This window comes from Balaenoptera ricei, chromosome 6 (assembly GCF_028023285.1).
Source record: "Balaenoptera ricei isolate mBalRic1 chromosome 6, mBalRic1.hap2, whole genome shotgun sequence".
Taxonomy (NCBI): Eukaryota; Metazoa; Chordata; class Mammalia; order Artiodactyla; family Balaenopteridae; genus Balaenoptera; species Balaenoptera ricei.
Genome location: NC_082644.1, coordinates 58,455,338 through 58,469,247, shown reverse-complemented (window position 1 = coordinate 58,469,247; position 13,910 = coordinate 58,455,338). Strand labels below are relative to the sequence as shown.

The following is a 13,910-nucleotide window of genomic DNA, read 5'->3' as shown; positions in this document are numbered from 1 at the left end:
CTCTCCAAAATCAATTCTATGAGCTTGTGAAATAATCTATCAATTTGTCCTCTTAGATTCTGTTTAAAAAATAACATTTCGCTTTCCTAATCAGATACATTCTGGACATTATATGCAGGACTATTGAATAAGCAAAAGAATTTACATTTGAGGAGTGGCAGAGTTCCCTGTGGGGTCCATGACTTGAAATTTCACGGTATCTGAATTTACTTCCAAAGATGGGTTTATGACGTAAAGAACGGTCTTACTGTTTAAGTCCTTTTGGCTAAATTTCTCATGGATAAATTCACCTACAAAAAAGAAGTAAATGAGTTTCACTGGTAATCAAATAAAATATTAGGTAAGAGCTGATACAATTTTATGGCTATTTTATTTCAAACTCCTCTTTAAAAACAGCCAAAGTATATTTTTTAAAGAAATTAATAAAATGTAACTATCTTAAAATTCAAATTCAATGAACTTAAATTAGGCTTCCAGATTACTTTGTCTCAGAAATATTGTACCTTAAATATGAAAATAGAGAGGGAGTAGGAAGATATAGTAATAAAATCTAAAATTGTGCCATCCTGTTTAGTGACATATTGTAATCATTGTCTTCATAAAGCAGAAATAAGATACTATCCAGAGAAAACTTACACCAAAAAAATTGTTTTTAATGAACTTACATCACCTTGGAATTCATGATACAAAAAAAATGAGTCACAAATATGAATTTGGTCCTGACAATGTGTGTTCCTGTCAATATATTACAATCTGGTTATTGAAAAAAAAATTGTAAACAATAAACAACTATGTATCAGTATTTAGTTCTCCCACTCAAGATGAATTTAGGAAAACACAGCTTCAAACGCTCTTTAGCACCGATATTGATTTATAAACTGCATCTATCAGGAAGCCCTGGGGAGTGTTTACCAAATGGGCCTGCACTTAATTAAATTACTGTCTAGCATTGCCAGCCACTGGGTATTTTAAAATGAGCAATTACAAGGAGTAAGGAAGGCAGTACCTGTTGTTGTATTCTCCAGATGTCCATGTTGGGGGCCTCGTAAAATCTTAAAGATGATCTGATTGTCATCAGTGTCGGGGTCCGATGCCTTCAACACGTGGGAAGTGATGTAAATCCCATAACAACCATTTTTCAGGATCCCCACTTGAGAAGGGGAATGCAAATGTGTGATGTGGGGGGCTGCTTTGTCCACCTGGTCCACCTGCATGATCAATAATTACACACAGTGTTATACAAAGGCTTCTCATCCCCAAGCAACACAGGGCTTTAATGGTTCAACAATGACAAACTCTCCTGAATTTCAGATTCCTTATCCTCCTCATTGGTTAATTTCTGCTGAAAACGATCTCATTCACAATATTCTCAGCAAACATCATTGTGCCTGGAAGAGAGGCCAACTTTCTACTGTAAACTTTGACCCAGCTTTATTTATTTGTCCACCGTCAGACTACCCCATTAGGACCTAAGCTCCCTGAGGGCAGACACATGTCTTTTTCTCCCCAACTATTTATTCCCTGCACCTGGCACAATGCCCAGCTATAACAGAAGCTCAAGAAATACTTGTTGAATGAATACATTAAAACTGACCCAAGAATTGTATTGCAAACTTAATATTAGTCCTACAGAAGGATTTCCCCTTTTTCCCAGTGTTTGGTGACTTACAGAAAAACACATGTAAGGTTTTACAAATGCATTGAACATTTTTTTTTTCTCGTGTCATTGTTAAGATAGCAAAAACGTTGAGTAGAAATAAAAATACCTCAGTTAAAAAAGTGAAAAGTGCTTATCTATAGGCATTTGCATATTTGTTTTATTGACAGTGAGAACCGGATAACTAAACAGGTAGGCTCAATCTGTGAAGATTGTGATGGGCAATTACTCATGAGTGAAAGAGATATATAGGTTCAAACACTACAAAGGGCCTCATTCAGGTATCGTATGGAGCTCAGTCCCTCTTCAAAATGACTCTTATAGGTTAGGGAGGGAACATTTTAGGATGAATTAGCACAATTCATCACTGATACCACAAAAGAGGTACAAGAACACTTGTACTTCCCTTCACTCCTAATCATTCAAATTTTAACTTTATTTACCCCAAATGATCCTGTTGTAATTCTACCAAAGAGTGTCAATAAGACTATATATATTTTTGTGTATGATCATGTGATAAACTGCTATTCATCTATTAATAAGAAAAGGAGGTAGGATAAACTAGTAACTAGTAAAATTCCCACAATTCAATGTTAACTGGTAAAAAACAAAAAACAAAACCCAGCAAGTTGCAGAATAGGAGACAACTACACTACCATTTTTGATCAAAACAAATACGTATATATGTTCATACAGACATAGACAAAATTCTGGGAGTATTTGCACAAACCTGTTCATTTGTCTTGGGATGAGGAAAAATTACCGCTTCTCCTTTGAGTATTTCTGTATGGAATTTTGTAACAACCAAATATTATTTTTCCTTTTAAGTTGGCAAGCTGCTTTTTGATTAAAGAACATAATCATACCTCATGTTGGTAAATGTTTGGAAAAACAGACATTTTTATATTTTGCTGGTAGAAATTCAAATTAGTGAAAATTTTTTGGAGATAAATTAGACGTATATGTATATTAAAAATGTGCACATACTGTGATCCAAAATTTTCAGTTTTTGAATGTATCCTACAGAAATACATGTGTACACAAAAATATATATATATGGATGTTGACTAAAATATAATTTGTAATAGCAATTAACAGAAAATTCCATAAAACATAAAAATCCAACAGGGGATTTATAAACCATCTCTGCCTGAGATTGAGTGCCATGCAGCCTTTAAAAATTGTGTTTTCAAGGAAGATTTAATGACATGCGGAAATTTTTATGAGTGGAAACAGGCAATATGCATAATAGTACATATAATATCATCCCTTTTTTATTGCAATAAAAGAATGCAAGGAAGCCACTGACAGCAGTAGGATGATGAAGGGTTATTTTTTTGTCCTTTTCTGTAGTTTATGAATTCTTTACAACAATTATTTTATAAGCTGAAATAGCAACAAACATTTTCAAAAGTTAGTCATTTTCCTCTCCTAAAAAAGTGTGGATGGCTCCCTCAGAGCAGTGAGGTTGGGTGGGAGGTGGAGGGTCAAACACTTATCATGGCCATTGGGGGAGAAGCTCCAGGGTGACTAGTAGGAAGGATGGTCAATGTCAAGAGAGGAAAAATACAAATACTTCAAGCCATGTAAGTAATCCTCAAAGTTGGTAAATACTTGAGTATAGGGATTTTTTTTATGTTATATTTTCCTTAAAAATAAAAGTATTACAAAAGGAATAAATGCCTGTTGTGTTCATTTGTTTTTAAAAAATTGTTAATATCTACACTCCGGTTACATGGTCCCCTGTTGTGTCTTTGGTCCTACTTTGTGTTAAAATCTATTCTAGTCTTATTAAATTTCTAGTTTCTTCAAAAGCAGGTCTTTTGGATCAGTATAACAGAAGCATTTTAAAATATTGGAGTATAAGACATTTTTTTAAAAAGGCTACATCCTTATGATCACTTGTGTTGGATTTACTAAAAATCATCTCACACTTGCCTAAACCTTAGAAAGCAGTGCTGCTGGTCCTTTCTCCCTCACCCCCACTCCCATTGTTTCCTTTTAAGAAAGATTACAGGAATCATTACACCAAGACTCCAGAATCTTGGTCAGATATCTGGACAAAACTATATTCAAAAAGAAACATGCATCACTATGTTCATAGCAGCACTATTCACAATAGCCAAGACATGGAAACAACCTAAATGTCCATTGACAGATGAATGGATAAAGAAGATGTGGTATATATATATATATATATATATATATATATATACACACACACACACACACACACACACACACACACACACTGGAATACTAGTCACAAAGAAGAACGAAATAATGCCATTTGCAGCAACATGGATGCAACTAGAGATTATCATACTAAGTGAAGTAAGTCAGAAAGAGAAAGACAAACACCACATGACATCACTTATATGTGGAATCTAAAATATGACACAAATGAACCTATCTACGAAACAGAACGAGACTCACGGACATAGAGAACAGACTGGTGGTTCCCTAAGGGAGAGGGGTTGGGGGAGGGATGGAGTGGGAGGTTGGGATTAGCAGATGTAAGCTATTATATATAGAATGGATAAACAACAGGTCCTACTGTATAGCACAGAGAACTATATTCAATATTCCATGATAAACCATAATGGAAAAGAATATTTTAAAAAAGAAGAAATGTAAATATATGTATAACTGAATCACATTGCTGTACAGCGGTAATTAATACAACATTGTAAATCAACTATATTTCAATTAAAAAAAAGACTGCAGAATCTTGGTCAGATAGACATGATTTCCTACAAAATGAATGTCAGATTAGTGCCTGCTGGTATTGGTTTTGTGTTTAAATCCAGTAGCTTTGCCCTCAGTTACCCAGGTTGGGACCATAAGAGTAGTGCCCCCATGCTTAGTAGACCTATTTGGACCGATTCATCACTCAGTGGTGGTTGATGTCTTATTGTCTTGCCAGAAAAAGCTTTTAAAACCAAGAGACTGAGGAGGTCACTCTCCTGCACTGCTGGAGGGGTCAGTCATTTCCTAAATTGTTTTGACTTCTTGGCTCAGAGACACCAGGAAGTTCAGGGGAATTATGGGAGAAAGTTTGAGGCTTTCCTTGTGAGGTTTTTTGTTTGTTTGCTTGTTTGCTTTTTAACACACAAGGCAAGGAAACCCTTGTACTTTTAATGAAAAATCTTTACAACATGTATTGAATATTTCCCTATCAGTAAATTCTACAACTTCCAAGAGATAACTCTCCTATGATAACCATGTTCTTTAAGATATTTTTGGTGTTGGGAGAAACCTGATTTAAGTTCTGGTACTCTCTTCAAACTGTACCCCCTTTTCCCTCTCTGTTCTGGAGTGTAGTGCGGAACTCTTATGCCTGCACTCAGAATTAATAACTCCTACAAATTTGCAACCAAATAGACCAGAACATTATTCCAGGTTGGGCAGTACAGTGACATTTCTCTACATTGTGTGTGGGGGGGTCCAGGGTCAAGAAAAAGATACTAACAGACTGAAGAGTGGGATGAAACTAACAACAAGTAAAACATAATTTAAAAAGAAACAGAGTAATTTTACTATGTACAAAGTACTTCTTACATACTGTACCAATATTATCAACACCTTCTCTTTTCTCCCAGTACATCATAATTTCATTCCAATTTCTGGACCTCCCTCATGCCAAAGATTCATCTTGTATCCACTCCATGTTATCATAACTCCCCACCTTCCTCCTCAGATCCCACCTTAGATAAAGACTGTGATGGTTAATTTGATATGTCACCTTAGCTGGGTTTGATGTCCAGTTGTTTGGTCAAACACCAGCTAGATGCTCCTGTGAAGGCATTTTGTTTTTTAGATGGGACTAGTATTTCGATCAATTGCCTTTGAGTCAAGCAGATTACCCTCTATAATGTGGGTGGGCCTCATGCAATCATTTAAAGGCCTTAAGAGAAGACTGAAGTCTCTTGAAGAGGAAGGAATTCTGCCTCCAAACTGCCTTTGGACTCAAGACTGTAACATCAACTCCTGCTGGAATTTTCAGGCTGCTGGCCTGCCTTGCAGATTTTGGATGTGTCAGACCCCACAATTGCATGAGCCAATTCCTGAACATAAATCAATTGAATCAATCTTTCCCTTTCTCTTTTTCTCCCACTCTCTCTCTCATAATCTATATGTATATAAATTATATACATCCTATTGGTTCTGTTTCTCTGGAGAACTCTAAGACAGAGATGAAAGAGCAAGGGAAAATTATTATTTTACATAATCAGAATGTATCCTGAATTAAGAGACAGATTTACATCTTTTTTTTGCTGTTGGTGGAAGTGTGTAGAACAGGGTGAACTATATCCAAGGAGACTGGATTCAAGGCTTTGAGAGCCAGAACATACTTGATGTGTTTTGACTAAAAAAGAAACACACATTATGCCCTCCAAGAACCATCGTAACAGTCAACACAACTGCGGCAGCGTAGTACCATAGAAAGGACACAGCATCGGGGAAAAAAGGCTTGAGATCTTTTATGTGTGTTTGACCAAATTATTTAACTTTTGAACTCCTGACCATCTATAAAATAGAGGTAATAAAACTTAGTTCATTGGATTTTTATGAAAATTAAATGAGATTTATGGAAAGCGGGTCCAACCTACAGTTAACACTCCAAAAATTGTAGCTGCTACCGTTATTATCCCCACCATTAATACATGTGTAATATTGATGCTGCTTCGTAAGTCTCCATGTGTTTACTTGAAAACCATTAAAATGCCAGTAGATAACACAGAACAAAAGGCATCAACATAATAGTGTAGTTAGATGTTATAACAGTAATTACAAGAGATAGAATATCTGATGTATTTCAGGCAATATGCTAGTACCTTGGATACCTAATCTGATTTAATTCTCACCGTAATGTGTAAGGATTGTTTCTCAAAGAAGGCAAAGTAGAATCAGAAAAGTCAAAGAACTCTTTTAAGGTCACACAGCTATTAAAATGTTTAAAACAGAAATTCCTACCGAGGTGTGTCTGACTCCAAAGCCCGTGTTCTGTGGTCCTTTCTGTACCACCACTGACTCCAAAGGCCAGTCATTAGCCCATACACAGGGAGCACAACTGTTTTGTTCATATTAACATGCCTAGCGCCTTCCTTAGTGCCTGGCACACTGTAGACACACGCTACACATTTGAATGAAAGAAGGAAGGAAATAAGGCAACAGTTCTCCTGGAAGTCGTTCTCTCCACATCTCTGGCCAAGGACCATGTATTTGTCATACTTGCCTGGATGGTGAATGAAACAGGTTCTTGGCACCTTCTCCCATCCACAAGAAAGCCTTGGTTTGTCCCATCCGTGGCCACAAAAGTAAAGCGGTCGGTGCGAGAGTGCCCTCCCGAGTGCCTGTAGGTCACATGCCCGCTGTCCACGTCCAGCTGAGTGAAACTGTGTGAAAGCGGCACTGTCCCCCGCAGGTAGAGCTGGCCATGTCGTGGAAGCTGGGCCAAAAGGAAGGTGAGGTTCTCCGCTGGAGTGTCAGGGTCGGTCAGCTGAAGGAGGTCAGGGGAGAGGAAGCCCATGGCCCCTTCAGCCAGTCTCAGCCCCTTGTTCCTGGTCACCACGGGTAAGGCTGTGTCCACAGTCTCCAGTGTGATCTCAAACACCCCGGGCTTGGTCTGCAGTCCATTGCTCACGATGAATCTGGCAAAGAGAGGCAAGGCAGCCTTCAACATGGATTCTTGTGTCACCATCTACTGGAATGAAATGATAACAATACACACCTTTACTAAAGGATATGTCGTGTTGGGACGCAAATGAAAACTCAAGGGCGGATCTTTCAGGAGGACACTATTCTATCCATTAAACCAATCACTAGGTAATGCACAAATGGACCATTCTAACTCCCAAAGTATTTTTTCGTCAACATTGATGGTAACTCACATGATGGGACAGAGCGTGCCAATGATATTTCTCAGGCTTGTCAGTACTTAGTGTAATTCCTTGCCCCAAATAGGAATTTCACATCCTTTCAGATCCACTGGACTAGTTTGAAGAGTACACTCATTTTATATATTTAGACTTTTGCAACTGTATTTTTTGGTGAGAATTTAATAAGCTAAACTTTTTTTTTTAACATCTTTATTAGAGTATAATTGCTTTATAATAGTATATTAGTTTCTGCTTTATAACAAAGTGAATCAGCTATACATATACATATACCCCATATCTCCTCCCTCTTGCGTCTCCCTCCCACCCTCCCTATCCCACCCCTCTAGGTGGTCACAAAGCACCAAGCTGATCTCCCTGTGCTATAATAAGCTAAACTCTTAAGATGGATCTTTGGAAGCTCATCCAATAAAATGCTGAGTAGGCTGAATTTGGCTAATTCACTCAATTCATATACTTTTCTTTGAGTTTCCACATTTGCCCCTCACAAGATATGGGGGAGCGTCATTAGACAATGATTATTCCCCTGCTTTAAAGAAAAGAAAATTAGAGCACAAGGGTTCAGAAACGTGGCAGGAGATCATAAGACTGGTAGGAGACAGAGCTGGCACCAGAACCCAGGTTTTCTGACCTCACAACTTTTGCTCTTGCAGAGTTTTTAATAAATGCTGGTTTAACAGTCCACTAAGAAAGAGTTGTGGTGCCTGAGTACCACTGCAGACCTACAAAGAGAAAACTGAAATGATACAAATCCAAGGTGAGCAAAATCTTTCTTACAATCGCAGATTCTGTGATACCATAATGTGCTTCTGATTATATTGATCACTAAATCACATTCCACCCACGACTGCCAATCTCAAAATTAAACTAATTGAAATGATCTTTAGAACATTTCAACATGTAATTTCTATTTGAAGGACAATTGAGACCATCATGAAATTAAGCCCACAGAATGCACTATTAAAACTCCAGCAAGTTAGGAAATCACTACTCAAATGGAACTGACACATTCACCGTAGGCCAAAGAAATGTACTTTGAAATAATCACAGAGTTGTGTCTATTCATTTTTCTCCATGTACCAGGTGCTTGAAATATTCATGGGGGAGAGAGATACTCTTATATTCCACGGATGTAAACATGTCTAAAACTGTTGCAGTGGCGTATAACATTAAATTATATAATAATTTTCTTTGGAGGTTCTTTTTCAAAACTAGAGAAGATATGGGGTTTATATTTACTTTACTAATCTGACAAATGTGACTACCAAGTTTTTCATTCTTTACAAAATGTGTCTTATCCTTCAGGGTTGGAGGGTTGATGCTTTGCTTTTGAACATGAGGGAACGTGAAACCAGGTTGTGTGGGCGTCATGAATCAGCCAGCCTGCCTGAGGCGAAGGACTCAGGGAAAAGAGCAGCTGGAGAAAAAGTAAAAGAAGATGAGTTTGGCTGATACAGATTTTGCTTTGAAGGCTAGGCTAAAATTTTTGAGCTTTCTAATTATCTAGTTGATAAGACTGCCTACGAGGAAACTGGGATGTGATGCATAGAAATCCTTGTCTAAAAAGTTAAAACTGCTAAGTGAAATACTACAGATAAAGCACATTTTTGACATTTCACACACCTTGCCTTGTAAAGAATATAACCTGGTTTTGTCCACAGCATTATTTTTACAGTTTGAAAAAGAATACTGAATTAACTTTAGAATTGTAGATTGAGCAAAATCACATAGTTTCCTTAAAACGAACCAATACGTTTGGATAAATATATTCTAAGCAAAGAGGGCAATTTCATTGCTGGATCATGAAGTGTTTGCAAACTTCATTATTTTTTAAAAAGGAAAAAAAGCACACCTAGAAAAATATTTGTGTGTGTACTTCAACTTTTTACTCTTTAGTCACCTTGACAGTTTCAAAGATCAAGTGATATACATTTTTTAGGTACAAAAATCATGGTCTGTTTCTCAGGGGAAGCTTTTCATGGAATTATGCCTTTATTCCATTGTTTTCCTGTTAACTTCTTCATGTTTCCTCCCTGGAGCCTATCATCTGACCAGAGGTAAAATAAGGAGACTAAGCATTCCCTCAGGGCCTCCAATTTCTCCTTTTTTCACTTAACCCCTCCAGAAACACGTTTCATGCTTCCAACTTTGCCCTCTTTCACAATAAAGTGGCTGTCTATTCCCTACCAGTTCCCTGTATCAACACATGTTCTTTTTTTTTTTTTTTTTTTTTTTTTTTTTTTTTTTTTTTTTTTTTTATGGCACAGATTCCAATAATTTATTCAGATCTAAAGCATAAGAATAAAGATACAGTGCTATCTGTGTTGACTGAATGCAAATTGCTTCTGTTGTTCTTTACCTTGTGGTAGTAGACACAAATATAACAGAGACAAAGGCATTTGTTGATTTCCTACAGCAAAGAGACAACAGGAAGAATAGACACTATTTTGGTTATTTTTGTTTACATTCACCATAAATACTGTCATTGTCCAGGATACATCTGTCGCTGCACAAACTAAACAGGTGAGTTAAGTGAGGAAGTGATAGGAATCACCCGCTTGGCATCTTTCAAATCTCAACACATGTTCTTGTGGAGAGTTTTAAATTAGCCATTTAGAGTTGAGCAAAAATTAAAGCCAGAGGACATGTATTTCTAGTATTAGCATTAATTGTGGAATTGAAGTCTTTGTGCCCCATTAAAAGCAGGTCAAAAATACTGGTGGAGAAGGAAGAAGAAGGAAGGGGAGGGAAGGGGAGAGAAGGGGAGAGGCAGCCATCAGGAGCAAGGAGGTGAAGTGGGAGCCCCAGCGACTGCCAGGGGCTCATCAGAGGCAGTCATTTTGAGTATCAGATTCTGACTTTCTCCCCTGGAGACTGAATTCCAAAAATGCCCAACAAGGTTCTCCAAGCTCCGTCTCGAGGCGGCCGCATTTATCCGTGTGTGTGTGTGACCCGTGTGGGGGGCACTGAAGTTTTCTCACGACCCAGGAAGTCCATCTCAGACTCCTCCCTGCCTCTAACGGGCATTTGACCATGTCGGAAATCGGCAGCCTGCCATCAGACAGATGGGAATGAGGGTGAGCGGGAGAGGGACCATGCAAGAGTAAGAAATATGTTTACTGAGGCCAGCGTTCCCAGCTGGGACCCCAAGGCAGCTGTCTGCACTGACTGAAAGCTAAGAAGCCAGTAGGGAAAAGGACACAATGTCTCAACATGACTGGATCACACACATCATTCCACCTTCACAAGTAACAATGCAAACTACTCCCAGGCAGAGAACATTATCAGAGAGAGAGAGACAAGGTGGATGGTCATGGTTGGCTTCCCAGTAAAAAAAAAAAAAAGCCTAACAGAACCAGTGAGACAAGGTCAGTGCTTCGTGTCTGCAAAGGTTGACCAGATGATCTTACAAATGCTGCACTGCCAGCCCCCTCAACAGAAACCTTCCAAACATATTTTCAGGTTCTAAAACAATAGTGCCATTGCTGTTATGGCATCCACTCCAAGCTTAAGAAGCTGGTGGTATCGAGGTAGCAGCTCCTTCTGTGGGTCCAATTTCCTTTATTACGCCCCCTCCCTTGAGAAGAGACATAGCCAAGATGACCACTGTCTCATGAAATTTGGGGAATGACTCTTAGATTTGTCTGGGGTGCCTGCCTGGTCTGATTTCACCATTACCATGGTGCTTTCAAGCTTTCTGCATTTCCTGGCAATAGAGTTGGCTGAAGAATCTGCCATCTGTCATGGCATTTAAAAGATAAAAATGGAATCATAAATAGAGCCAGTTCTTCAGAAAAAAAAAAAAAAAAAAGTCCAGCCGGCATGTCAAAATGGAGGACATTAGCATGTTCTTTTAGTCCCCGGCTGCCAGCAGCTGAAGTCAGCTTGCTAATCACTTGGTGTCATCTGTCCCAGAATGCGATGCCAAATCTTTCTTCCAGGCCAGCAGCACCAAACAATACAGGAGAAATTTATGATTCACAAAATAGTTTTGCAGAAGGTAAAATCTGACCATGAAACTCCCCCATTTAATTAATGCTGCCATAGCTTACATTAAAAAGAGAAGGGGGAAAACTCTCTGCCGCAGAATTTATCTCTTCTACGCAGCCAAATTCCTTGCCAGATTTAACAGCAAGCAACATAAATTTAGGTGATTAGATTGGTTGCATATATTTAATTTTTAAAAAGCACCATAATCACACTTTCATTAAAACAGGCTTTCAGCTTTGGTTGAGCGCCACTTGACAAACAACACAGCAGTCGATGATTGGGTTACTGAAATGACAAGATTAAAAGGAGGGTCTTCAGCAGATGCTAGGCTCTTCCATTATAAATATGTAAAACTGCTGGCCAAACATCAGAATGACACATTGAGAAGGTTCCTTCCCACAAGTACAAATTGTCCACAAATTTTTGATACAACCAGGTATAATGGAAAGAACTCTCCAAAATGAGATCTCAGCCCAAGTTCAGCTCTGATACTTAGTTATGTCAATTTAGGTGACTTTCTTTGTCTCTTGGAAACTCAGTTTTCTCATCCATAAAATGGGAGCAAGACATCTCTCTCAAGGTGGTGGTGTAAGGCTTAAGGGAAATGATATACACACAAAAAAGGGTCTAGAACACAGCCTGATGCATTAGAGGTGTTCAAGCAATACTAGCTTTCCTACATATAAATGAAGGGATTGGATTAAATCAATGTTTTTCAACCCCTGTTGTTTGTTTACTGTCTCTCTATGGACCTGTTCCCTAAGCTTAAGTCATTCAAACACCATCATCACAATTGTTGCCATTTTCTAGTACTACCTGTACTCTTATTACCTACTGTTTTGTTTTATATCAACTCACTTATCTGCTTAAATAAATGTACTTGAAAAGAAACCTTTTAAATACTAAAAGCTCAAAGTTTTCACTCATAAAAACTTAATCACTACAAATACTATAAAAATAAATACAGGAAAACAAACTGTTTTTCATTCTAGCTAGATATTGTTGGCCAATGGCTTGGAGCCTGAGGCCTGTACACTCTTTGCTAAAAAGGAAAACAGTTAATATTGAAGAGCTGTTAAGGACATATGAGCACAGGCCTGAGACTTCCTTCTAGAAACAGAAGGATTGAGAGAATTAAAAGGGAGTAGTTTCCCACTCTTGAATCCCTATTATTTATTGTCTCCTTCCTGTACCAGCCCACATCATTTTGCATCTTTGTATCATTGGTGGTACTAATCACTCATTTTAGGAAATAGAACCACAGATGTTTTGCTAAAAGAAAACCTTGCCCAGAAGCTCAGTGTGCAAAGCAAACTAAAAGTCAAACCACCAAAAAACTAAACCAAACAAAGTTATCTCAGAAAATTGGGATGTGAGCTGCGGAGTCCCACCAATTCAGCCCCTTCATTTTCTGTCTCTGGGAGGCCCTCAGAAGCCTCCTGTAAATCTTCAAACTCCTCAGAACATACTTGGAACAATGGACTGGACCAGACTGGAGATGGCTAGTCCCAACAGCATCAGAATCACCTGGAGAGCTTTTAAAAATACAGATTCCTGGGCCCGAAACTGGACTTACCAAAGTCGCCTCTCTGTAGTAAGGCCCAAGAATTTGAATTTTTTAAACCTCTCAGGTAAGTCTCTTGAGAATCTAGAAATTTAGACATTCCTGGGATAAATGATTTCTAAAACACCATCTAGAATGACTCTCTATGCATGTGAATTAGGAAACTGTTATGGTATCACCAATCCTCACATCAGGGATTTTGTTTTTCATTTTCAGCTCATCACTACCATCTGATTAAGACCTAATTGTTATTTCTCAACATCTTTACATGTTCATTCTTTGGCTTCACCAGTAGGATCTCTGGTTTCTCCAATACAGTCATTAATGTCTTCAACAGACTCTCCCATAGGCGTTGACGGAGGGAAGCAGGAATGGATAGGAACAAGAAGTCCCAGAAATGGGAGTCAAATGAAAAACCCTGAATCTGATATACCTAGGTTAAGCCAAGAAGCATCCACCCTCCATTAACAAACAGGAAAAAAAGAATCATCATTGCTCTTTATACCTTCTTTCCTCCAAGATTAATCTTAGTGTTGTAAAGATTGGAGAGAAAAAAATGGGGCCAAGGATAGAATATAGTAAACAATGATAAAAATGGGGCCAAGGAAAGAATATAGTAAACAATGATAGCAACAAGAATGACAACAACAATAGTAAGAGTAAAAATAGAAACCAATATTCATCTTGTTCTTCCTATGTGCCATGTATTGTTTTCAGTACTTTACGTACACAAGCCCATTTAAACCTCTCAGCAACTCTCTGAGGCAGCTAATATGAGCATCATTCCTTTTCATGGAAG

General features: G+C 38.2%; 1 protein-coding gene across 10 annotated transcripts in view; it reads right to left on the bottom strand.

Moving 5' to 3' along the window:
• FREM1 (FRAS1 related extracellular matrix 1) overlaps positions 1-13,910 on the bottom strand; it is a 190,254-nt gene that overhangs the window by 54,506 nt on the left and 121,838 nt on the right. For 6 of the 10 annotated variants that reach the window (XR_009503656.1, XR_009503657.1, XM_059924701.1 and 3 more), the window contains exons 25-27: positions 6,897-7,311; positions 1,007-1,208; positions 146-290 (exon numbers count right to left, since the gene is read on the bottom strand). Coding sequence is in view for 8 of the 10 variants with exons in the window: in XM_059924701.1 (XP_059780684.1) it covers positions 146-290; positions 1,007-1,208; positions 6,897-7,311 (762 nt within the window). In the remaining 2 variants the exon portion in view is untranslated. Of the gene's footprint in view, positions 1-145; positions 291-1,006; positions 1,209-6,896; positions 7,365-13,910 lie in introns of those variants that run through there. The other 4 variants (XM_059924710.1, XM_059924709.1, XM_059924704.1 and 1 more) reach the window with 4 other exon arrangements.